Consider the following 27,817-nt stretch of genomic DNA (forward strand, 5'->3'; position numbering starts at 1 on the left):
GTGTGCCCATCCCTTTCCTCCCCACCACATGTTACAGCTGGACCCCTCCTCTGTGCCCCTCTGTATCCCACTCCCTCTGTATTTCTTTTCTGTTGTTACTTCTGAAAAGCGCTCCGTTATGCACCTGTACTGTTGTATACCTCTGTAAAGCACTCCGTTATGTATCTGTATTGTTATATACCTCTATAAAGCACTCCATTGCTTCTTGAAGCTAGGTCCATGCTCAATAATTACCATAATAATAAGAATGCAAAAAAAGTAAACTTCAACCTGTTTCTTTTCACCATTCACGCTTTCTCTTAAAATCTTACCTCTGCCTCGTCGCCCTCGTCCATATTTCCCATACCCCATATCCCTCCCCTTAAGTGATTTAAAGCACCCTAATTTGGATTTATGTGCTAAACATACCTTTATAAATACAGGTCAACATGCACATGGAAAACATGAATGGTAAATGATACAGGCCAACCTGTGATGACATATACTTATTTCTGATTAACCAATGATGCTGCAGAGATTTGACGGACAACAGCAATCAGAGTCAAAAGTAACATTAACTCCATGTTGTCTCTATCCCTGTCTAGCTCCAGCCCGGATCCTGACCTTCAGCGGCACAGTGACGACTCCATGGATGCGGGACATCGTCCTCCCTTGCAAAGCGGTTGGCGATCCGGCTCCGACGGTCAAATGGATGAAGGATAGGTAACCAGCAACTTATTGTACAAGCTAACAAGCTGCTTTCGGCGTCATCGCTGATTAAAGGGAGGGGGGTTGCTTAATAAGAGCTAAGGTTATCGAGAAAATACGATAAATGTGAGCCATTTTAGCTAGAGGAATTTCAGCCCGGTTTTAGGCACAGTTTGTCTTGAAAACTAGGGCCACCCTCTTTGACCCACCCATTTTTGAAATCGAGATTACTTTTCTGAATCAAGTACATATATGTTAATGTTAATAATTTCCTTTTTTAAATGTTTTATTAATTTATTAAATATCTGAACGATATACTTTATCTGTCTGGGCTTGTTCAGCAGCCGATCATTTTGCTCAGAAAGAGGGCTGACTGGTAGGGTAAAAGACTGCATTCCGAGTAAACTGTTGACTGCTGTACCTTTGTCACCATGAATCCTCTGATACCTGCTTCCCGTTTCAAAAATACCCAGCTGAAAAAAAGTATGCATAAAAATAGTTATATGTCTTGCTGCCACCTGCCTTGTTTCTGGGCCACCGTGAACATAGAAAATGGACTCTTCCAAAAACGTTCTTATTTCCATGGTAGCCATCTTGGTTGTAGATTTGTAGGAGGGAATAGCCTTGCACGACCCGCAGGGTACTGTTTAACACAAAAATGACATGTTTACCCACACAATGTAAATACCTCAATACAACTGAAAAGTAAAGAAATATAAGATTTTTGAAGAGAGACAATCATTACTCTTGGCCTATTAATCACCCTTTTACCAAATCTGAATGATCCATCTGATTTCCAAGGTTCCTCAGCCAGCATTGAGAGGTAGTCAATGAGAACTCCCCATGTCCCTGGAGGGCGTCTTGAATGCCAAGTGGTTTCTAGGATTGCTTTTTCCTAGCTACATTTTTCTATTTGTTCTCTGAGCCAATGATCTAGAAAAAGGGGAGGCAGGATCATTCCAATTCTATAGGATAAGTGCTCTTGCCAGATGCATTACTGAAGCAATAGAACCAGAGAAGTGGGGGCATTACCGTCAGGTAATAGTTAGAAGCCCGAGCAAATTACCGGACTGGTAATGACCCACCTCTAAAGGTTCTATTGCTATTAGTACCCTGGCACATTGTACCGGGGTACTAATAGCCATTTTTCGAGAAAGAAATGGCCGCCAGATATCGGGGAGAAGGGACTACATGTATTCCTTTCTCCCTTTCCATGCAGCCATAAAGTAATAGAAAAAATGTAAATAAAGAAAATGGTGACCATGGATCTGCACGAAGGGACTGCACATAGTCCCTTCTCCCTTTCCATGATGGCCAGACAGAGAAAGTAAAGGAACAGCGAGGGATGCAGCACATGTCCCTCGCACAGTTAAGCCCTACCCAGCCGGGCAACTACCTGGCGAAGGCCAGTCAGAGTGATTGTAACAATCTGATTGTCCCTCGCTGGGTACTAATTAATGAAAGAAGTTCATAGATTCTCCTAATAGGAGAGCAAAGCTAATTTTAGTAGATGTTAATGAAGACTCTACAGGTAAATACATTTTTCAAGAAACATTGAAGTATTGGTTGAACTCATCCACACTATCTTGAACTCCTTAACCCAGACCCCACTATAAGGTGTGTTCATTGGATCCCTTCAACTCGCTTGCACAATGCAAGAATTATATCTGGGTATTGCACCTGTTCCATTGACAGCAAAGTCAAGCCTGGTTGTGGAGTAGGCACGATATCTTAATGAGGAAAGTCAGAGAGAAGCTATCTAGCTTTTAATATGAAGGCCTCCAAGGCATTCTGATATTTTAGCCAGGACAGCATGTTTTCCCTTCTACAAACAGCCTGCCATCAGGAGTGCCTTCTAATCCATTCGACTCCAATTGAGAGTTTCTCAGAAAGGGTCAGATTACCACAACCCTTGGTATAGCTGTGGAATTGCAGGAAGTTTAGCTAATGTATCCTACCCTTCTACAAGAACATACTTTGAATGTCGAAGGTAAGCTATATCTTAGAGCAGAGGGTCACATTTTATCTTCACCACTTGCTCTACCAAACCAGCTTCATAAGTAGTAAGTATCTGGTCTGTCAAAAGGTTTTGACTTTATCCGTACATGATGCCCATTTCTACCATTGGAGGTTGGGTAGATTCCGACTGGCGTGGGCTTAGTGTTGGGTTATCATAGCTCTCTTCTGTATAGATTTCCCATGTCCCATATAAAGATGGAGATATGTAGTCAGACTGGCATTGGCTTAGTCTTGAGCCATCATAGCTCTCTTCTATCTAGCCTTCCCATGTCTCATATGATATGATATGGCATTTGTAACGCGCCTATACACAAGTGTTTCGAGGCGCGACGAGGCAAGGGAAGGGGAAACAGAGGGAGGACAGACAACGATCTTACTAGGCCAGGTGTCATTTAGATTGCGCAAGTGCGTGGGAAGGGGGAAAGGGATAATTGCAGGCGAAAGGGTGGAGGGGAAAGTGCAGTGCATGGGAAAGTAGAATAAATAAGATAATAGAGTGGCCAGATGGTGGCAAGTGCAGGTAAGAGCAGACATGTGCTGGTAGGGGGACTGTAGGGATACAGACCAACAGTCCCCAGGTGCGGGGGTTGCCAGGGAGGCAGTGCTGGTGTGCAATTGTTGGGTCCAGGGCCCGAGATCAGAAAGGTGGCCAGGTAGCCAGTGTGATTACAGACAGGAATTTGGCATGGGAGAGGGGGAGAGAAAGCAGAAGCAAAGAGCTAGGTTTTGAGGTGCTTCCAGAGATCATGTAGTCAGACTGGCATTGGCTTATTGTTGAGCCATCATAGCTCTCCTCTGTCTAGCCTTCCCATGTCCCGTATAAAGATGGGGATCATGTAGTTGTATTTACTCATAATCCAGAGGTGTACAGTAGTAGAAAATGTTCCTTAAAAATGTAAACTGAAAGACTAGAGGGTGTAGTTTCAGTAGAATATAATAGGCTATTAGTGTGAATCTCCTCAGATTTCTTGGGATGGCCCAGATTTCTAAGATATTTAGTAGCTTCTTTGAAACCCTCCTAATTTTTCCAGGTCATTTATCGCATTGTCTGTGTATCCTGACACTGATCCAAAGTCCTCAGGAAAAGAACGGCTAATGAAATGTAATTGAAGGATAATATGTGGGCACGATGGTTGTGGTTGGTATACGTAATATCATCTGTATAGGCAGCTACATTTAAGTAGAAGTGACCCGCACCCCAAGCTTATGCGTCCTATACATCAACAACCCTTTTAAAGGGCCTAGTAAAAGTCATTGGGCCTCATTACGACCCGGGCGGACTTCGCGGTGCTAAATGCACCGCGAAGCATGGCGGAAAGCCGCCGATAGCGCCATGGGGGTTGGCGGATTTACCGCCCCATTCCGACCTCGGCGGAGCGGTAAATCCCCAATCCCCATTCTGCCCTTCCCCATTCCCATTTTCGCCCCATAGGGTATAATGGGAGTGGGGAAGGAGTTAATTACGCCACCGTAAAATACGGTGGCGTAATTAACAACGAGGTCCCGTAGCGCCATGGTTTTCTCCGGCTGGTAAAACCAGGCGGAGAAAACCTCCATGGCGCTACGGGAACTCGTAGTATGGCGGAGAGGTACGCCATGCACTACGCTGGCGTAATACCCTCTCCGCCAGGGTCCTAATGAGGCCCATTGACTAAAGGGAGACCCTGACTAGGCCCTTATGTTTGGCCCTCAGCCACATGGCTGGTAAATGTGGCCATGAATGGCCAGTCCCAGCTGGCTCTTCGTTTCTTGGATGTTGAGAAGGCATTTAATAGGGTCAGTTCACGTGGTCAGGTTTGAATATAATGTCACTTTAAGACACATTTTTGATTAATATGATTATCTGCAGGCCCAGGTCTTGGTGAGAGTACCTTCATCAGCAGCTTTTAGGGGTTCCCTTTCTCGGTTGCCATTCACCCTTTACATTGAAACGTTGATTCTCTGCATGACAGGGTGCACCCACTCTTAAGCCTTTTAGTCTTATCTTCCCCATCTATATCTACAAATTAATGATATGAAACCTTTCCATATGGATACCGCAATAATATGACTGATTTGTATTATTAGGTGGTCACTGAGCCAGATTCCTGCTGACCACAGCATTCACTGAGGTTTCAGAAGGTTTGTTTAGGGTGTGAACTTTGCTTCTATGGGTGGTGAATTCAGCAGATTTCACCTCACTTTGATCATGGTTCACGCCGCAGCATTGGACCACCTCACTTGTTATGTAATGTTATGTTATGTTATCAACATTTATAACGCGCACGGTTGCCCAAGGGCATCCTGGCGCGAGGATAGCAGAGGCACAAGACTAAAGAGCAACAGCAGTCTAAAAGAGATGAGTTTTCAGAAGACGACGAAACTGAAGATGATTCTCGACGCGTTTAATGGCGACAGGCAATTCATTCCACAACTTGCATGTTAGAGCAGTGGTCAAGTCCTCGTTTTTTAAAACATAGCAAATATGGGCATATTTAGAAATCTAGCCCAAACTCACTCTTGGGAAGAATACATAGAGGGAGACGAGGAACATGAAGAATCATGTTGCCCAGTAGAACATGACTGTTGTGGAAGAATAGGACATTTCAGCTTTGCAGGCTTTAATGAAGTCAGGTTGTCTGTCTTGTGATATTGATAGAAAAGCCTTGTTGCAGAGGAAGACCTCATCACACCAATGTCTTCCCATCCAGTAAACAAGGTGGAGTAACACGTTGTACTTCATCTGGCTGGTAAAGCCTGAGCCTAAGTCCTCACACTGTGCTTTGCTCCCGGGGACTCAAGTCGCCATGGATTGATTGGTGCATGGGTGTGGATGAGCAGGAAGAGCGGATGGCTGAATCTGACCTCTCCTTTCACCAGTATGTAGAGGGGACCACCATATCTGAAACTGTCCTCAGTTCAAGGCTCTCATCAACTTATGCTACAGCTTCAGCGGGATGACCTAGGTATCCTTTCCTACTTTGCACATGAACAGAACAGTTGAGGGGCCACGACAGATACTGAGCTGGGCTCAGAGGCAAATTGCAAGACATGTGTATGTAACCCCCGGATTGTACATACCTACAAGCAACCAAACTGGTAGAACAAACTACCAATGAATCAGGAACATGTCGGAAGCATAATATCACCATGAAGTGCCTAGCATGACAGTATGTAGGAAAGACTTTCCAGAAAACATTACAATTACTGAACAGGGGTATGCAATATCAAAATGATGCCTACAGACACCATTTCACACATGTCAGACTCCACCAACAGGACTTCTCTATGCCATGATGTTGAACGGCTTTCGTGACCACTTGCCAGTGATGAAGGTGGCATCTCAGATACTTGAAGATACTAAACCCAAGGGATAAGATAGGTCTTTGGGTTTCTTGCCGGACCACTGTGAATTTTACAACCGCAACTCTGACGACCACATACTCAATGCCATGGTTCAACCAGGCTATGTACGTGACATGTCCATTTGACACAACTTTACAGTGCCCTTACCAGATGGCATCCAGTCAGAGGAGCAATCTAAAAGCATGACAGGTTAGACTTCTCGGGAGAAGACCCATCCCGAGTCCTACACAGCTGGGAATGATTATGAAGCATGCCATCTCCACATGTTGGTGATGCACATTCAAGTTGAGGAATTCTAGGATGCTTATTAATTGACACAACATATATCTAATGTATGTTTTGTGATGGATTTCTGGGTCAGCAGTGTAACCGTGGGCGCACGCATTCTCCTCACTTTAAGGGCATGCCGATCAAGCAGCGGGCATGGTCTTGGGGTCATTGTCTTCACTCTGAAGACACCTGCACCTTTATGTGTGTGAAGCCAGCAATGTCCAAGGGGCTGCTGCTTATCCTGCATCCTCTGTATTCCTGCCACCTAAGGAGGCCTGGGCATGCCCTGAATCCTAGGTATTCTGCCATCCTGTCAATGCATTCTCATTATCTCCAGTGAAATGTACAATAGCCTGAATCATTTGGCTATTTTAGACTACATTACTTTGAAATCAGATCTTCCATTAACACACACACACACACACACACACACACACACACACACACACCCCACCTACCTCGTTTCCAGGCGTTGCTGGGTGAATACATTTTGGAATTGAGGTTAGCAGTGATTTTGAAGTTTTTATAACTTTTTTGTATGATAGCTCCTTATTGAGCAGTGCAATATAAATTAAAAACTATTTATTTAAAAGGAACGGCTATGCAGTCTAATGTTAGTGGCAAATATGGGGGGGGTGAGAAGTGAGAGGAAGCTGAACTCTGATTAAACGATTCTGAGGTTCCACAAGTCATGCAGCAGATGCAAATCCTGGCTGAACTGAAACTGCACTGGTTACCTGGCCACCCTCTGACCTTGGGCCCAGGTCCCCTCCCCCGCCAGTTGCATACCTGCACTGCCTCCCTGGCAACCCCCGCACTTGGGGAATGTTTTCTGAATCCCTACAGTCCCTTAGTAGCACTTCACACTGACACCTTGCACTTACTCTTGCACTTGCTACCAGCTGGCCGCACTTTTATTTATTGCTGTTATTTATTCTATTTATTTGTTATTGTCCATCCCATGTGCTGCACTTTCCCCACACCCTTACCCCCCACGCTTTTCCCCTTCCCCTGCATTTGGGTGATATCAATGACACCGGGCCTAGTAAGATAGTTGTCTCTGTCTTCCCTCTGTTCCCCCTCCCTTGCCTTGTTGCGCCTTGAAACACTTGGCGCATTATAAATGCCATATCATATCATATCCTTCGTTAGCCAATCTTATTCACTACATTAGCAACCCTACTGACATAGTGCCTAGAAAGGGTTTTTGAACAGCGTAAGGTTTCCACATTTGTAAGGTATTGCAAATCAAATGTACTAATAATGGCTAAATGGAAGCATAGGAAACAAATGACACGCAACATACCTTTCCATCCTGTATTCATCCAGAAAGCAGCACTCACTCAATATTCCTTGGCGGGCATTTAGATTCAGTCCATGGTGGCATCAGGGCCTTCATCAAAGCTGGAACTGTTTGCCCGCCTCTCGCATTGGTTTCAATCACTATTGCCCCATTGATTCTTGCAAAACTGCTTCAATTCACTGTTGAGGACCTTCTTGGAGAGAGAGTTCGCTTTAGGTCCTCGTATAAGAGTTCAATAGGGTTTTGACCTGGACCTTGACTAGACCATTCTGAAATATAGAATTTCTTCTCAGTTATGTTATGTTAAGGTTCTTATACCGCGCACTGTTGCCACCTGTGTGGTGTCTCGGCGCCTAATCGCCATGTTGTCTTTAAATGTGGAACTTCAGTTACTTATGGCCCTGAGCTTACAAAGGTGCGCTTTGTTAGATGCTCTTTTCGCTGCACTTTGGTCAGGTTTGGCCCTGTGCTCGCCACCTGAAACTTAAAAAGAAGCATGTTGGTTGTTGTTATTTTTAAAGGTGCACTTTAGTCACTTTTGGCCTTGTGCTTGCAACCTGCAGCTTAACCATTTGCCCTTTGGTTGCTGTTATTTTTAAATGCTCCATGTTTTCACTTTGCCCATTTGTGGCCATGTGCTTGCCAGCTGTATCTTAAAATACCCCATCTTTGGCGCGCAACTTTCAATGTTCCACTTTGGTCAATTAAGGCCATGCGCATGCTAAATGTGTGTTAAACAATGCATGTTTGTACTGAACTCTAGAGCAACCTTTACTGACACTATGATCCGCAGGCCAGCAACCCTCTCCCTCTTTGCAAGCCATATCACTTCTTCTCGGCATGCACCCTCCACTGCCCATCCTCCGTAGCCTGCTCTCTTTACTGATCTCAGAATGCTTCCCTCTCTCCCCCTGCCGCTGCTTCTTACTTTCCCTACAGCCCCCACCCTGTGCATATCCCACTCATCAGATTGTGCTCTCTGACGCTCTCTGCATGCACCGTTGCAACTTGCCCAACACCAAAAGGCCAACTATCCAGCATGAGTTCTCAGGCACCCTCCCTAACTCTGATGCGAGTCCGACTCTCCACCAACCCCCTGTCTGACCATCTGCTAGGGTGGCTGTGATATCATTTGAATCAGCCTAGCACTACATGAATCTACATGAGCGCTTTGAAACACGTTCCTGTGTATAGGAGCTTTATAAATAAACAATACCATACCATACCATGTCAATTCTGCCTGCTGTAGGTTGCCCATCTTAACTCGACATACATTCAGGAAATAAAGTATCATGCCGAGTCTCTGACACAGTCACGTCTTTGTTGCTTTTAACAACTAATGTGACTGAGAGAGTGGCTTCAGCAAGCATTGTATTAATACTGTCTGAATATATAAGCACAAGTGTCAGCCACAGCAGCAGCAAGGTAAATCCCTATTATATACATCACTAACAAATTCATCGAAATAAACAGTGATAATGTCAGAGCCATGAGCACAGCACATTAATCAATGCAACACACCGTTCCACATCTGGGCAACTCAAAAGTGACCCTTTTACTCACTATGATTTCAACACATCCCCAGGGATGGTTATCTTCTTGTAGGCCTTCTTTGCACACTGTCTCCTCTCCAGGACCACGTGCGTCTGTGGGCGTGTCTAGCATGGCCTCCCACTACTGCTTGAATCACCTCTGTTTAACCCATGCACAGATGTTGTATATATTTACTGCTTTTCCAAAAATGGCATCTACTGTGACGTCAACATTTCCCTTTCATATGTTATCAGAGTATGCCAATCGTAATGGCATGAGCAGGTTTTCTTATGTTCTGCTTGTGTGTGCACTTACACTGACTCTTAGATAATTGTAACTTCTACTTTTTCCAATTAACATGCACTGGCCTCAGATCTTGCTAAGATCTGCTTCTGGTAGGCGCCGGCTTCTGAAGGCCTGGTCTACCTTTAGTTGAGTGGGCGAAGAGGCTTTGAGACTCAGGAAGAAATGGGGAAGCCCTGGGTTCACAGCTCACACAAACAGCTCTTCCCTAACCCAGTGTACATAATCAATATTGTTTTGTTGTACGTCCGGTGAGGCTTGACGCCTCCTTCTGCATTCTGTGGGCTGCATTCTGTGTGCTTTGGTGCTTTCCTCTGAGTTTTTTTCTGCGCAGCCCTCTCTCTTGCCGTTTTCTGTGCAGTCCATCCTGCTGATCTCTATCTGCCCCGCTACTGGTGGTGGGGGTAAAAGCTATGGCTTCGGACGGTGGGGCTGCCCCCGTGCATAGATTTCCTCAGGTCTCTTCTCGAGTCCCTTCCTAGGCTGCCCATGTTCTACCTCACATCAGAGCTCGAAGAGCCGCTGGAACCACAGCGGTCACGCTGTCTCGTGCATGGAGCAAGCTGAGGAAAGATGGCAGTTAAGGTTGACGCTGAAGTAGCCGGGCGCTGCTGCTCCCTATAAGTTGTGAATTGTTGTGCATTGTTGGTGACTCTTGGATACACTAATGACAGACTTTGAGTGCAGAGGACGAGTGCAGCCTACCGCAGGAGCCCAGTGTTTTGGCTAGCTGATGTTCCTCTGAGGATTGTCTTCATCACTACGTACATTTAAAAGGCACTTTATCTCACGTAGAGTGCAGAGTACGAGTGCAGTCTACGGTAGTGCTCTGCAGTCCGCAGCAGGCTCAGTTCCGGAGTGTTTGCGTGCCAGAGACTTACAAATTCTACGGAGAGGTGCTTAAGACCAGAGTGATCTGCTCATTATCGTGCATATGGCCTTTGCACTGCACCTTTGATTACCTCCTACGCTTTGTGGCATCCTCCTGATCATCCTACAGTGAGGGCAAGTGCACCTATGATGCAAGATTTAAGTGCTGGACAGAGTTTGGTAACATCTTCTACCCCAAAGCCGGCGGGCTGTTACAACGAAGTGACTGCAGGCCAGGGTGCATATTCTAACACTTCGGGGTTGCAGGAGGGTGTTTCATAAGCTAGAATCACCTCTTCCTGAATAGATGCATTGCCCGCCCTTCCGCGCTGTACTTTGGTGAGCTACCTGCCCCCCCAGAATGATCATATCAGTAATTTATGCAATGCTAGTTCCCACGAAGAAGTGCCTGACCCGGCCCCTCTGACCATTGGTGTGAATACGAGACATGCTCCCAACTTTGATAAAGTGCCTGACTCGGCTTTCTTGAACATCTTGGAACCCACAAACTTAAATCTTGCAGGTGCCCCCAATCACTCAAATGTCCAGCCTGAGGTCTTCGGCACCCCCATCCCCTGTTTTTGACTATCTTGCGGCCTCTGAATCTAGTTCTTGGGACTAGCAATGTCGGTATGAATACTTCTGGAGGCTTTTCGCAAACCGGTATTCTGCCCGGTTGTTCAAGAAGCTCCCGTCCTCTCTTCCACTGGAGCAACGACAAGGACAGCCCTTCATTTTGTGTTGAAATCGCTTGTAAGACTTTACTCGAATATCAATGAGAATATTACTGACCAACGGAACTCACTTATTCAAAAGAACAGCAAGATCTCCTTCCCAGAAGGCTACATAGTGGGCTCGAAGAGTCGTTCCTTTGTCTTAGCACCTAGCATGATATATAGCGAGAAGCCTCAGGATTTCCATCACTGTGCCCCCAGTGGCACATTAATTGCTAAAAGGAGCTACTTCTGTATGTATGGCTGTGAGAGGAGATTGATCTGAAATGTCTCATTCTTCCAATATTCCTGGTCCATGCGACTAGATTATAGACCTTGTGGAGGAGTCGGAAGAAAATTACTCAATCTTTTGTTATCAAAGAAAGAAGCGTGCCTCGAAACTTGTGAAAGAACCGCACACAAAGAAAATTAAAAATCAGGCGGTAGGGAATCTAAACGGCAATCAAGGATCATGCAGGTTTTTGCGTCACACTGCCTTCCCAGAGATGGCTCCCTTGTGTAAAGATCCCTCTAAACTTTCGAAGAAAATACAATCTAAAAACAAAAAGAAAAAATAATTCCACACGCTGGCTAAAGTTAACAGTCCTCGGTCGGTGTCTGGGGCCACATATTTAGATAAATGGGGTGAGCCTTCGGGATATCCTGAAGCTAATGTGAGCCTTGGCTCATCTACAACCCAGCTGCTCCAAAATATTTGGATCTATTCTGAGGAATCTGGGCCCACATCTAAAATTATTTCAGCCTCTCCAGAAATACAAATTGTGAGACCCTGCAGAGATGCACTGGGTGCTCAGCCAGCACACCCGTGCAAACTTAATAATCTTTCCCGAGCAAGGCACCCTTGGGAGATCTGGAGCCTTCTTAACCTTGGAAAAGAGATGCATCACAATTTTAACTAAGTTGATTGCAGAATATGGCCTCTGATGAGACAAATTGGGCCTCATTACGACCCTGGCGGCCGCGGTATGAACAGTGCCGGTACGAGATTGCTCAGAGGAAGCGGTATGCACGTCTGGTCTGGCCAGACGTGCATACTGGCACCCGCGTGCAGACCAGGATGCTAACAACAGACATACTTTGTCCTCCTCCAGATTTGATTATATCTTTGTTTCCGAAACTTTTATTTTATGATTGTGTTACTTTTTCGGTTTTGGAGACCTTAGTTAGTGACCGCTGTTTCTTTTGGCTAGACATGAAGAACACATCTCGGACAAGGAGTATAGTCTTCTGTAATAGTACCAGTTGTAAAAAACGCCTAGCTTGGAATGGCAGATCTGTGGAGCAGTTCAACACTCTCCTAGAATCAGTCCTTGATGAATCCAATTTAGAGTGCTTACTAGAGGAACATGCTTATGAGGACATCCTGGAGTATGTTTATATATTACTCCTGCATCGTAAACTCAGAAACACTCGCCATTTGCATGGGTTTGATCCTGTAATTTAAGTACGGAAAAGGGAATTGAGAAGGGAATTAATTATTATAATGAATTATAAAAAAATGTTTGTTACGCCTGACTACCAAAGAGATTTCAAAGCCCAGACCCTGGTTTCGAACTTGTGTTGCTCTGCACTGTCTTGCTTCCGAGACTTAGCACGTTGCCACTGAGCTATACAACCTGTGAATGCAATTGCGAAGATCCCTACTACTAAAAATGTTAACAATTCGTAAATGCCAGATCAAAACAAAATCCAAAAGCTGGATGTAGCAGCATACATCTATCTTAGGTCAACGTGATGCTGAGCTCATGCTAGATACTCTCAAGGTTCAGAACATTTCACAATTCTGGAAGTTCATTAACAACCAATCCTCTTTGCAAATAAATATACTGGAATAGCCTATCCCAGAATGCTATTGGGTTGCATTGTATTCCAGGATTTGCACTGATCATGAGAATGTTTCCCTGGGCCAGGAGACGCTAGACAAACCCTGATGATGTCTGCAATTTGATGAGGAATACATTATTAATAAAAAAAAGAGGAGTAAATTCTCTAGGGCCCCAGGTCTGGACAGCCTTTCCACATTAAAAGGTAATCCCCTTCTATTGTCAACCATCCTTTTAACTTTGTTTCAAAGGGTTGTAGCACACAAGATAGTGCCCGACTCTTCGAAAAACTCAGTCATAGTTCCAATATTAAAAAAAGGGGATTGATCCTAGCCAGCGAAGTATGAACCTATCGCTCTACTGGACGGCCCTGGAAAAATCTGTTGCTCCTTGTTTGACTTCCAGCTAAGGAGCTGGGTCACCTAGTAAAGAGTTTTGGAACCCTTCCAGACAGGATTCGTTAAAGGAATTGGTACTGCTCTGAATGGCCTTTTGATAAATCTACTGAAAGAGAAATTCTTTGAAGCAGGCGCATGTCTATACACCTGCTTCATCGATTTCTCTATGGACTTTGATAGTGTGGATCACCAACTCCTGGGGTTAAGACTCTTGCATTGGGGTTGTCCTACTTACCTAATTGAGATTATTAAGCAAATTCATGAAGGTACCCCCATTATAGTGAGACTAAATGCAAAGGGCACACCATCTTCACCTATTAAAATATCTTGAGGACTGAAGCAGGAATGCACCATTGCCCCAATCCTCTTTAATTTGTCCATAGCGGATTTAGGTGTCGTTTTACAGCAGGCGCGTTCCTTTCCACTGAAGCTAGTTTCCATTACCATCAATTGGCTGCTGATGCAGACGATCTTGTGTTATTCGACCAAACACTGATTGGACTGCAACGCCAGATACAGGTGCTTCAGCAGTAGGACTCTGATTATGCACTGACAGTGAACACACGCAAAACTAAGGTGATGATTTTTAAGCCTAGAAAGAATAAGTGTGTACCATCTTTTGAAGGGTCCCTTGTGAAAACATCAAGGTGGTCACAGAATGTGTGTACTCAGGGTTTTTAATATCTGATACTGGCAATCTGCAGGCACCAGTATTATTTCCCAGAACCAAGCTGAAGGTGTTGAATTCCCAAGCAAAAGTGAGTGATCGATAGTCACTATGGTAGATTTTCTGTTTGGTCTTTGTTAAAGTTCTATAAATCTAAAATGTTGCCAGTTCTAACTTATGGATCAGAAACCTGCTTGTGATTGGAGAGGGTTCTTTGGGAGATGTTTGAAGGTCTATTCTGGAAGCATGTGCTGCTCCTACCCATGTGTACTCCCACCCCTCGGTCTGCTTCGAGCTGGGCCAATTATCCATCAGGGCCCCAGCCACATAGAACATGCTAGCATTAATAAGAAAAATCATCATTGTGGAGCGGTCTTCTCTCTTTTGTCACCTACTGCAAATAATTGGTGACAAAAGAGTTCTATAGCTCACTAATTGGGCAGAGACTTATGTAAAAACTTTGTCCAGGATTGAGACTTCATCAGAATTTCTGATTAAAAATGCAATGGAGGTGAAGAAGCAGCGTGGGGAGGCCGACTGGCTACAAACCATCGAGCGGTGTAAAGCTTACTCTTTCCATCATTACATTGTTCTCGAGGGTAAAGCTTTGAACAAGCCTCCTAATTATTTGATTACATTTTCTGAAGTTCGCTGGAGAAAGTATTTTCCAAAAATAAGGTACAATCGTTTACCAGCTATGGAGATTTTGGGTGCTAGAAAGAATAATCCTCGTGACGAAAGTACGTGTTGATTCTGGAAATCACCTCTCACTGAAACATTGAGACATGTAACATGTCGCCATGGAATTCGTTGGTTTGTACGAGCTGATAATGCAATTTCTTAGCAATTTCATTCAGGATTTTAGAACTAATTGCCTTGAGACTCTGTGGCACTTGATACTTGAAAGCCCCCAGGTTTCCTGGAAACTTAATTTAATGAGACTTTTAAAGTTAATTGTGGTTGAAAATGTGGACAATGAGGTTAGGAAGTGTGATAACATTACACAGTAGCCTTTTTATATTTTAATTGTTTTTTTTTCGACTGTCAAGTTTTATGGAATCTAGTGGTATATGGTTCTGTTCTTTTTCATTCTTTTCTCTTTCTATGTCCTGCCTGTTTTAATTGTGCTTATTTTATGATTGTTTTCTAATGATACAATTGTGAAAAGTTCATTTTTATGAACAAGAACACAATAACAAAAAATATAATGGGCCTGATTCATGGCAAAGTGCGCATTATCCCGCAAAGGCTGCATGCCGAGAACGACACTGCACGGCCGGTTCTCAGAAGAAAATCTGTGTGCTCCGAGTATTCATGGAAATATCCACGCAGAACTACCCAATGTGCAGGCTGCGAGAGGAATGCCCACGACACGCTCACATGCAAAGCCATACCAGCCATGAAGAGGGACCTTTGCGCACACCTCCGATTCAAAATCAATACACTCCAACAAGACTGCCTGCGAACGCCCACAACCAAGCCAAAAACCGGGCAGTGGTGTGTGGGGTCCCCCATTCACATGCGGAGCACTAAGCATAAAAATCAACATTTGCTGGTAAAAATGCGTGTGAACTCTCGCAAAATGCTTTGGCACCCTTATACGCCACTTAAGTTCCATTGGAACCCTGATTACATGCACACACCCCTATATCAGACATGCCATCTTACCTTCGTACAGAAAATCCCACGTGCAAATGCCTGTACGCCTGCCTTCGGATGGCAGATAGAATGACGGCTTTGCATGCCCATTTCCCTTCCTAGAGGTTCTGCGGTCGGATCCATGAATCCGTATTATTCTGCACAATAGTGGGTGTGCAATGGACTGTCTGCAGGTCGTCCCTCCTAATGCCCACATTCTCCCTTGTTCTTCCTCATTTTCTGAGTTCCGCCCCTTCCCTGCCCTCTGCGGAAGCAAGCCACGCCCGTGCTATGCGTTGCGACTCGCGCAAGGCACTCAGCCACTCACAGAGAACTGCCGGGACAGCACGAAATCTACATAAGTCCTGGCAGAGTCCTGCTAAGTCGATTCCATGAATCGACAAACAGGGATTTGTGTACAGAAAGGAACGCAAATCCCAGATTTTCCACGCAAATGATACCATGAATCAGGGCTATTGTCTTTAATTTGAGCTCAAATATAATACTTTTTCATTGCTTATTATTTATTGAACCACATACACTGCAATTGCAATATGCATAGCTATTATTGTTGCTAAAACTCCTGTTTTCCGTGTCTACATGCAACCAACACTTTGAGTGCTGCTATAGTCTGTGGGAACACTGTTCATTCATTCGATTGGCTGCTAAGGAACCTCTGCCCACCATCTTGGAAATTGTTCGAAAGCAGCGGCGCACCGCATTGGCGTGCGCGCCTTGGCTCAAATGGTTCGTTGAGTGCTGTCGACTGGTAGCGGGTGTGTGGGGGTGAAGGCCGGCTCACATTGAAGTTTGCAGTCAAGGTAAGATCTTCCATTTACGAAATGTTTACCACTTCATTTCGAGGGCCCTTGTTTACAAAATATGCCTGGGAAGGCCGTGTGCTGAGCATCAAAAGACAACCTACGTAACAATAAGCCATACGGGAAAACAAATGTCTTCCAAAGGGATGTGTAGAGTGGCAGAGGTTTAGCCAGTCCACACGAGGGGGAACGGGCGCAGGAAATGATTACCCCGCTGCAGCTCAACTCCAGGCAGCCTCAGTCAGTGGTCAGACTACTACTTACTTTAAGCCTAACAAACGTGCAAAGGGCACCGTAGTACCTAGCAGCAAAACCACATTTGCCCAGGAAGTGGACGCAGGGAGTGTTATGGGCTTACCTCCAGATTTGTCAGAATTGTTCGGAGAAATAGATGACAATTCTTTACTGAAATTGTTATTCTATGTGCAATTCTACTCGCCTCCCCCCTCTCAACACAAATCTCAATGGAAACAATTCTTCCACAGGGGATGAGCCTAACCTATCGGCAGATCATCTATCACAGCATTTATCAGTTTCCCTGAACTTGTTCCTGGAGTCAAACTGTTCTCCTTCTTCTTCTGTCCTCCAGGACATTCCAGTACATGATGTTCAAACTAATGTGTCAGAGGTAGAGGCCACAAAAGTGACTACTTCACATTCACAGTGTTCATCTAATCTGGGAATGGTCCCCTCGCCAGGCGTGCTCCACTTTGCTATCAAAATCCTGCTGAACCTTTTTATTTTGTATTTGTTTATTATTTATATCGCGCACCGAACCCTGAGGGAACTGGGCGTTGGAAAAAGAACTTAGGCGTTACATAAATGTAGAAAAATGAAAGGTACAAGATATTTACAATAGGATGGACCAATGGTTACAGGGAGGTCTGGCGACAAGAATCATAAATAACATAACAAGTGCACAAGTGCAGTCAATGATCAGCAATCATAGGAGGAATTTGAGGGATTAGGAGTGGAATCAAGTTGCAGCCGAGGGGGTCTCATGGGGGGGGGCTTATTGCTTAACCAGTTTTTGATTCCAGCCTTAAATGTCAGGAAGGATGTTTCTTGTCTGAAAGTAAGCGGCAAGGAGTTCCAACGTTTGGCTGCTTGGACATATCTGCAAAAATATTCAAAGGCATGGCGAACAGTTAGATCTTCTATGTTCTCATTTACATTTTGAAGCTGAGCCAGATATGGGGGCTTGCACAGCTAAATACTGTTTCGAAAATCAAGTTAGCTTGAGGCCCATAGTGATTGATTTGCAGGAAGCAGCCCAGGACCTGATGGATACGGAGGCACCCGTTTCTTCTCCAATCGCATATCCAACGCATAAAGAGATCCAAAGGAGAAAGAAGCAATAAAAAACTATTACTTTACTGATAACATCGGAATTAATTTCCATAAATGGAGGAACAGACCAGCACATGAATGCAACAATTGAATCTGTTGCTTCCCTGCGCCCAAAAACAAAGTGGGCAAAGAAAAGAGAGGCACGCAGAGGCGTTGCTAGGGGGTGGCTGAGGGAGCTATAGCACCTGGTCTTTTTGGATGTAGCCCAAGATGGAAGCTCAGGAGCTACAACCAAAAGGCTATCTAGCCCCGGGTCCCATCAATCCCGACATTAGCCTAGCCCCAGTTCTTTTCAAGACCTAGCAACACCCCTGGAGGTACGTCACAGGAAACGTGTCCGACGTGAGTCGGGCAAGTTACCCAGCTGGCTTTTGAGGGAAAACTAGAATGGTGGTGTTGAAACCACTATGAGTAATCTAAGTGCTCTACCCGAGCAGCTGTCTGGAGGGGCAGAGGAGGGGGGAAAGGAGGCCCTGGTTTTTCAAACTGTTTTGCCCCCAATTGAATTAGCCGCCATGACATCAGGAACATCTTTGGCTGCCATTAAAACTTCAAACGAATCTTCTCATTTGGATGCATGGATATGGACTATAAGGGAAAAACCGGACGTCTGTACAAATAGACAAATAAACTGGTAAAAAACTTCTTGGCTTGTTCGTTAAAATCTCTCTTTTATGGATTTTGAATTTATTGAACCTCTGAAGCTAGGCTTCGGCGGAATGTACCGTATTCATTGTATATTACCTGCAACAGCAGCATTAATCAGAGAGCAACATGAATCCCTCAGTTATTTGGGCTGTGATTTGGACAGAGCTGCCCCCACTTCTTCTCTTGTGGTGGGCGATTGTGCACACTCCAGAAAATGCAAGAAAGCTAGTAGCATTAGCAGTGTGTCAGCACCCAACCATGTGCCATCAGAGGTCTTTGATCATGCAAAGGGATTGCACTGGTTTAAGAGTTTGCTACCAGGCATACAGTGCAAGCAAAAGTGAGAATTCACATTGGCCTCTTGGAACACCAGAGGCCATTCACATTTCATAATGGAGGGGCCTTCTTTAAGTGTGCTAACTAAATGTTCAGTGTTTATGTTGCAGGAAACATGGTTGTGTGCACATTTTCATGTGGACGTCTATATCAAATTGTGGCAAAAAAAGGTATAAAGGGTCGCCAATATAGAGGTCTGTTTATGGGGGTTCGCAATGAGTTGTGTTCCTCCGTGATACTACCTCTGGATCCCTGTGGAACGTGCTTGCAGGTGACGTACGGGTCACTGTTTTGGCTGGGGTCCACCGCATGTTGATAGTCAGTGTATATGATCCACCTGGCGGGCACTGTACTGCCGACGTCTGTGACTATGTGGAAACTATTGTAACTAAGTGGGGCAGGGATGGTGAAAATGATATGATATTGCTGGGGGGGATTTGAACGCACAGTGTGGCGAATCCACCGCTGAGGGTCATTATAAATCTGTTGCCTCCAGAAGCCCCTTCGATAAACATAATGTGAACAGTAGGGGTAAAAAGTGGATGAGGTTTCTAGAGGAGTAGGATCTATCAGCCAAAAATGGGAGGACTCTAAGTGACAGTCCTGGCAAGGCTCCATGGAAATCTGGGACTAGGCGGCCCAATCTTGACTATTTAAGTGGCAAGCCGGCCCTAATAAGGTGGTAAAAGGCTTACAAGTGTGTGACACCCCTTCTAGCGACCACTCTTTGATAAGATTGCAACTATTACTCCCTGAGAAGGAATAGTGGAAATTGCACAGAGAGTTAAAGCAGACTGGTAAAAATACCGATCTCGTATCATTACAATTAGTTGAGGCAAAGAGAATAAAAAATAAATACAGTAATTGGTTGAAAAGAAGAATTGGCCATTGGTCCATCCTATTGTAAATATCTTGTACCTTTAATTTTTCTACATTTATGTAACGCCTAAGTTCTTTTTCCAACACCCAGTTCCCTCAGGGTTCGGTGCGCGATATAAATAATAAACAAATACAAAATAAAAAGGTTCAGCAGGATTTTGATAGCAAAGTGGAGCACGCCTGGCGAGGGAACCATTCCCAGATTAGATGAACACTGTGAATGTGAAGTAGTCACTTTTTTGGCCTCTACCTCTGACACATTAGTTTGAACATCATGTACTGGAATGTCCTGGAGGACAGAAGAAGAAGGAGAACAGTTTGACTCCAGGAACAAGTTCAGGGAAACGGATAAATGCTGTGATAGATGATCTGCCGATAGGTTAGGCTCATCCCCTGTGGAAGAATTGTTTCCATTGAGATTTGTGTTGAGCGGGGGGAGGCGAGTAGAATTGCACATAGAATAACAATTTCAGTAAAGAATTGTCATCTATTTCTCCGAACAATTCTGACAAATCTGGAGGTAAGCCCATTACACTCCCTGCGTCCACTTCCTGGGCGAATGTGGTTTGCTGCTAGGTACTACGGTGCCCTTTGCACGTTTGTTAGGCTTAAAGTAAGTAGTAGTCTGACCACTGACTGAGGCTGGCTGGAGTTGAGCTGCAGCGGGGGTAATCATTTCCTGCACCCATTCCCCCTCGTGTGGACTGGCTAAACCTCTGCCACTCTACACATCCCTTTGGAAGCCATTTGTTTTCCCGTATGGCTTATTGTTACGTAGGTTGTCTTTTGATGCTCAGCACACGGCCTTCCCAGGCATATTTTGTAAACAAGGGCCCTCGAAATGAAGTGGTAAACATTTCGTAAATGGAAGATCTTACCTTGACTGCAAACTTCAATGTGAGCCGGCCTTCACCCCCACTCCCGCTACCAGTCGACAGCACTCAACGAACCACTTGAGCCAAGGCGCGCACGCCAATGCCGTGCGCCGCTGCTTTTGAACAATTTTCTAATGGAAAATGGCAGTGTATGATTAGGGCTATGAGTGGAAGCAGCTATGGGTCTATGTAAAAGGTATCCAAGCTGACTAGGGGTGAACTGGAACTCAGGGTATTACATCCAATTGCTGACGAAACGTGGGTGTTCGTACATTGAGTCTAGAATATTTGAGCCATGTAGGGTGGAGCCAATGACAGTTGAAGGAACACAAGCATGGCCACTGCAATTCACTATAGAAAGTGTGAGGCTACTTATTATGAAGTGAAAAATCTCCAGGGTGCCTGGGCCTAACGGGTTGGCCTTCGCTGTGCTGAAAGAGGACCCGGCACTATGGTCAAGAGTACTTGTAACACTATTTAGTAAAGTATGTGACAGAGGCTAGGTTCTGGCATCATGGAGGCGGTCAATTCTGGTCCCTGTTTACAAAGCGGCTGATCGGCTACTCCCGGAGAACTACCGATTGTTGTCACTTCTAGATACCACTGGTAAGGTATTTGCCTCTTGTGTCCTAGATCATCTTCAAGCCTGTGTCACTCACAACAAAATTCTTTACCCATTTCAAACTGGTTTTCACCCAGGTTCTAGTACCACACACAATATTAGATTACTGCACAATTATTTATCACGTGCAAGGTCAGGATTGGGTGCATCACTATGCATTGTGTTTATCGACTTCAGGGCAGCGTTCGTTCGGGTAGACCGAAATGTTCTTTGCGTAAAATTAGTGAAGGTGACCTGCCCACAATGGCTGCTGCAGATAATTAAAGCTATGCACTCTGATACAACAGCCCAGATTCGATTGAACGATGAGGGGATGCTTTCCAATGCAATAAGAATAAATAGAGGCGTAAAGCAAGGGTGCATGCTTGCGCCTCTGCTCTTTAACCTGTATGTTGCAAACCTACCTGCACGTTTGGCACTGTAGTCAAAATGTCCCTGAAAGGTTGTTCAAACCCCAGTGCTCTATGCTCTACGCTGATGACCTGGTTCTCTTTGATCAATTTTTTTATGGAAATGAAAGCAATGTTAGAGGAACTGGGTGTCTATGCAGAGGAAAATTGCCTAACGATTAATCTTTCTAAAACCTAAAGTATGCTGGTTTCTCCATTAAATACTTCTTGGGGTATGATTGAACATACGGATACCTGCAGGTATCAGGGCCTACAGATGTCCAATGGTCTTGGACATAAGAATATAAAAGAGGACACAACAAGGAGGGCTACACAGATCACATTGGTGGTACGAAGATTCGCAAATCAATATGCCGGGTTATCATTCGGGGGTATACTAGTCCTGTATCGACAGTGCTTTTGCCCATCCGTGCTGTATGGTTTGGAGGCACTTGGATTAAAAGATGTGAAATGGCTTAATACTATTGAGTTTTTTGGGGGGAGTAGTGTTTTAGGTGTATCTAGTTCTACCCCGATTGAGTATATTTGTCTCGAGCTGGGCCTGCTTTCCTTGAAGGCTCAGCTGTTAGGGGTGAATTTTTCCTGAAAGCTAAAGCATCTCCTATGTGCCCCCTCCCAGGGTTCCTCGGACTCAATTTTAACGTATCCGCTAAACGTAAAGTGGGTGATCCTTATATCACGCTGCTGAGAGAGTTGTGTAACATGTTGAATTGGCTCCTAGACTTTAAACGTTGAGAGCATTATCCCACACTTACGAGGGCATTCAGCAAAAGGATTGCAAGATGGGATTGAGGGATGAACTATGGCCACCTGATGACGTTGCATAACTACCCACAGGAATCACAGGTGGTGCATAAGTATATGAAACCCATAGCTTTTGAAATGCCCAGCCCCAGGTGTGCGCAAATTCCCATTACAACTACATAATAACCAGTTGCTGGTTCGGGCAACCTGTGGGACAAAATGGAAGCTGCCCCTTAAAGAACGCTTCTGCAGAATCTGTCAGGTACGGACCAGTAATGAAACTAAAGCCACTCCTAACAGAATGTCCGAAGTTAGGTTCCATATACATGACTATTTTGGGGAAGATGACTCACAATTATGAGTCTCTGATATTGCCGGAACTTTAGGCATACTGTATTAATACAGGCTCTAATGCAATGCACACAGCACTTTATAGGGTGTGGTTGAACGCACTGAAATATTTGGGGATAACGGTCCTTAATTTTAGCATAAAGTGGATTTGATTATATGTGTGTAATGGACATCTGATGTAATGAATTGTAAGTTGTAATGAATTGAAGTGCAACTGTACAATACGGTATTATACTGCATGATATTAATTATATGATATTAAGGACATGCTGTTTTGTTTTAGTTTGCATCGTAAATGTTTCTTTGAAACTAAATACAGTGTAATAATAATAACTAAATATAATAGAAATAATGTTACACGAATAAAGCTCTCTTTTTTGCACTATATTTTCTACGTTTCAATATGCAAACTTGCAAGATGCTACATTTGTGTGATGCATTGTCAGAAACATTACTGCATTCCTTGCAAGCAGATATAACCGTGAGCCTCTTTTAGAAAAATGCATGTAACTCATTCAATGATATTTTGAAACGTTTGCTGTTGTCTCAAGCATCCAACACCTTCATAGGTCCTCAAACATGTGTTGCTGGGAATTATACGTCTATGCTCATGCGTTGCTGAGTATCAGCAAAGGTGTCAAAGGTGGCATATACCTGTGTATCTATGTACAAGACAAAGGTGCAAGGGAAGCAGCATGTAATCTCTCCTGTGTATTTTCCGTGTGCCCCCTTCTGCCCGTACTGCTTTCTAAGGTGTTTGTAATTAATCTCTAAGAAAATGTTGACTGCCACAGGCCCCTTTTAGCAGCCATTGGTATCAATGACACTTGGACCAATCCACTTGACTTCTCTTCCACTGTCGCCTTGTATACTGGTTCTGCTACCTCCTCACACTCCTCTATTTCACCTTAATAGGTGGTGGGATTGGCCTAATAGTCAACAAGGCTCCACCCTCAAATGTTCTAACATAACGGGCGTATTTGTAGAGCACACGTTCACCCCCAGAGAGGCATCTTGATGCTACCACCTCTTTTGAATTCACTGTCACCCAACATCTCCCACCAGCCCTTATGATCATCCTCCTTTTATATTAACCGCCACAACTCTCAGCTTCTTTTTCTCTGATCTCAAACTCCTCCTTGACTCCCCACCAAAATTTCAGAAGCACTTATCCCCAAGATAAATTTGGTCTAGCTGCACACATAATGACTCTCCTGCTCTTGCATACTCTCCAGACTACCTCCAGCACACATTCACTGCATGCACTACTCTAAGACACATTGCACAACACTTCTGCCATAAGAATGCAGCTAGCCCCCACAATAACAATTCGGTCTAGCTGCACACATAACGGATTCTCCCGATGTTGCGTACATCTCCAGACTACCTCTCAGCACCCATCCACCACATACACTGCACTGTGACACATTGCACATCACCTCTGCCATAAGAATGTAGCTATCCCCCACAATAAATTCGGTCCAGCTGCACACATAACTGGTTTCTCCTGCTCTTGTGTACTTTCCAGACTACCTCTCAGCACCCACCCACTACATACACTACACTAAGACATACTGCAAAACACCTCTGCCATAAGAATACAGCTATCCCCCATTACGAGGCCGGCGGCAAGGGGTTAACGGCACCGGTAAGGATGCGGTGCTGTGCGTTGGTACCATACCAATGGTGAAATGAGCTATACAATTGACAATTACTTTATATTACATTAGACTTATGGGCAACCTAAACCTCCCTAGATCTTTCCCAAATATCAACATGAACTCAACGTTATCTTCTCTGACCACTCCCTTACCATCCTTCACACTCTACCCGCTCACTCCTAAGGCAACTCTTTGAATTTGGTCCTACTCTCCCACTCTAAAACCCCCTGCAAACTCAGCATGGACTCTTCTCCTTCTGACCACTCTATCCTTCACTTAAAACCCCCTCGTCACCTGCTCTACCTCTATGTCCTGCTATCTCCAAATGTAAATTCAAACCTGACTCCCTAGCCCCTTACTTTGTCTAAGTCATATCCCCCCTGCTTTCTCATGCTCCTCATCAGGCCTCTCCCAGTGAAGAGCCCTTCTCTCATTTTAATGTAACCCCAGCCTACCTTTGGACCTCCACTATCTCTATCCACCATTTACTCCTACTCACTGAACATATTGTAGATCAGAAGAAAACATGCATGGTGCTTGCCTCCAGGTCTTTTGTTCTTTTTCCATTTGCCCAATTTTACGCCATCATCAAAATGGTGCCCATAGTGGTGTTTCAAGGCAAAGTTGGAGTGTCAGAAGGTGTCCTGACTGCCCACTGCACAATGAGGGGTACTGGGCTGAGGTCATTGGCTGTTTCCAGTACTACATCAGAAGATAGAAGACAGAAGTAGGAGTTGGAAAAGGCCAAACATGTAGTGACCCCAACCAATGTATGATGCTTATGACACATGCACGTATGCAGCCATCCGTGCATGCCCTGCAATTGTTTTCCAGCCATTTAAACCTATACAGTAAATGATCTTCTTTGGGGACAGGACACAAAGCCTTTGCAATTGAAGCTAGAGGTAGGAATGATTGTGCTGGTTATTACATTGTGCACACATAGCTGTGACTTGGGGGAGAACTGCACAAGCAGAGGATGCAGGGATGGGGTGTAATAATGTGGATAGTGTTAGAAGGACAGAAAATAAGGGCGCACTTGGAAGGATATTATGATATGGGCCAGGCTGGGCAGATACCCCTACCTTGAGGAAAGGAGAAGAAAAGGCTTGCATCCATGCAAGTAATGCAATAGCCTTTGCAACAGGGGTGATGCACCTTCCATGAACCCTACATAAACCATCATAGGTAGAAAAGGAGTGGTTGCTTTGCTAGTGGTAAGATAGCTCAGCAGGTTGAGCGCTCATTTCTGCAATCTGTGTTTGATCTGCAGGTCGCAGTTTCAAATCCCAGCAAGGTCGACTCAGCCTTTCATCCTTCCGAGGTCAATTAATTGAGTACCAATTTCAATTGGGTAATAATAATGGATGCAAATATGTTCTATGTAAAGTTCCTTGGATAAAAGCCCCATATAAATAACAAGATATTATTAGTGTGGTTCCCATGGGGCTGAGGAACCACACTGCTGCTGGTGGTGTGGCCACCAGCACAGCATTGCTACAGTCCAGGAGCCATACATGACACAGCAACATGCGTCCCCCCAGCACCCCGTCCTCACGTTTGTGAGTGTTGCAGAGGGGAGCAGTGGTGGCCGGAAGGTGTATGACTGAGGAGGGTAGGTAGGCTTTCAATTAAGGATAGTGAAGCTGTGAGAACCAAAGTGTGTTAGTGCTAATATGTATTATCTTTTGTATGGTGCTCCAGTGCCTTGCCCCCTCACTTCCTCACTAATTGAGGATGAATTGGAGCGGGAGAGTTAAAGGGATACGCAATGACGATGCACAATCTAACAATTTGGCTTAAATCATTAGCAATCAAGCCCTTTTCACAAAGTGGAGTAGAGTGACCCATTCCCCTTGGAAGTGCCAGTGCTTTAAGTGGGCCGGGGCCAGCTGGGGCCGGGCCCCGGCAGTCTCCGAAAAGTGGAGCTGGGCCAGGGCCCTGCTGGGGCCTCCTGCTCCCACCACAACATTGGCGGGACAGATTATCCCGCCTTGGCCTCAGTTGCAATGGAAGATGTGCCCGCCATTAAGTCAGAGAAACTGACATAAGCAGTGAGGGGTCACCAGAGAAAGTTACTGTCGATTTATTTCCCCAACCCCTCTCCCGGTCGCTGCGGCATCTTTAACCCTCAGCGAACTTGGGGATTACTTGCCATATTTCGAGGTTTATAAAAGATGGCTCAAAAAGTACACAATTCAAGCCATCTTTTATAAAGCTTTGCTGACGGACAAAGACGCCTCCGTCTTTGTGCGACGTCAAAGCTTCATAAAAGATGGATTGAATTGTGTACTTTTCAAGCCATCTTTTATAAACATAGAAATGTTTTTATAAAATGGCTTGAAAAGTATGCAAACCATAAGGTATGTACACAAATATATCAATGTTATATATTTGTGTGAGTACCTTACTATGGTTGGTGTACTTTTCAAGCCATCTTGAAGTACACAAACCATAGTAAGGCACGCAAACAAATATATAAATATGCAAGCATTTATATATTTATATGTGTACTTTACTATGGTTTGTGTACTTTTCAAGCCATCTTTTATAAATATAGAAATATGTTACATATTTCTATGTTTATAAAATACAGCTTGCATACTACAAAAACCATAATAAGGTACTCATTTAAATATATAAATGCTTACATGAATTTATATATTTGTTTGTACCTTACTATGGTTTGTGTATGTGCTAGGCCACGCCCATCCCACTAACCACGGCCCAAATGAGGGCCCCCCTCGATTTCTTACCCCACTTAAAGCCCTGGCCCCCCTCGATTTCTTACCCCACTTAAAGCCCTGGCAAGCGCTGCACACTCCAATGCACTCTCGAGTCGCTCAATGACAATAACCACTGATTTTGTCTGTTGATCAACCTTGTGTGGAATTTGTCATGGTATAATCGCTGGAGCAAAAACTGTCGTGGTGCAAATACCTTTCAGTCAAAGCATTTTTGCATCATGGCATTGTTTGCCCTGATACGAATACGGTCCCCTGTTAGCACTTCCGGAAACATTACTGTGGTGAAAATGTGGATTTAATATGATAGGTTATTTATAATGCGCTTAATACCCCAAGATTTCTAAGCACGGACCCGGAGATTGAACCTGTTGTGCTCTGCGTCATTTTGCCTCCAAGGCGAGCACGTTGCTCTTGAGCTATCCTCCCGAGAAATTAAATAACAGGTTTTTGCAAGGGGTTAATTATTGCCCTAGAATTAATACTTTGTAATATTTCACTTGGACTGTGATGAGGTCTCTGGTAGACATTGGTGCCTGTGTTAGTTTCCCTACACCTTGCGAGCAGCCGTGGAGCTGGGAAGCTCAACTCTTTCATCTCTAAATATACCTGCTTCAGTCCCCAACAGATGAAAGGGTCCCTGGACGTGAAGCAGATATGGATCAATGAGAGGAAGCAGGTGGGCCCCACGGGGACGCGCTTTCCATCAGTGCTACTCCCCACCGTGCACGCCGTAGTAAAGGATATGCGGAGGCTTTGTTGAATAAGCCAAGCGTTTAATTAGTC

At 44.6% G+C, this 27,817-nt stretch overlaps 1 protein-coding gene across 3 annotated transcripts in view; it reads left to right on the top strand.

The window, feature by feature from the left end:
* DSCAM (DS cell adhesion molecule) overlaps window positions 1-27,817 on the top strand; it is a 1,793,910-nt gene that overhangs the window by 1,387,992 nt on the left and 378,101 nt on the right. For all 3 annotated transcript variants that reach the window (XM_069636048.1, XM_069636050.1, XM_069636049.1), the window contains exon 22: window positions 585-702. In XM_069636048.1, the coding sequence (XP_069492149.1) occupies window positions 585-702 (118 nt within the window). The remainder of the gene's footprint in view (window positions 1-584; window positions 703-27,817) is intronic.

This window comes from Ambystoma mexicanum, chromosome 7p (genome assembly GCF_040938575.1).
Source record: "Ambystoma mexicanum isolate Mex_15411 chromosome 7p, UKY_AmexF1_1, whole genome shotgun sequence".
NCBI classification, from domain to species: domain Eukaryota; kingdom Metazoa; phylum Chordata; class Amphibia; order Caudata; family Ambystomatidae; genus Ambystoma; species Ambystoma mexicanum.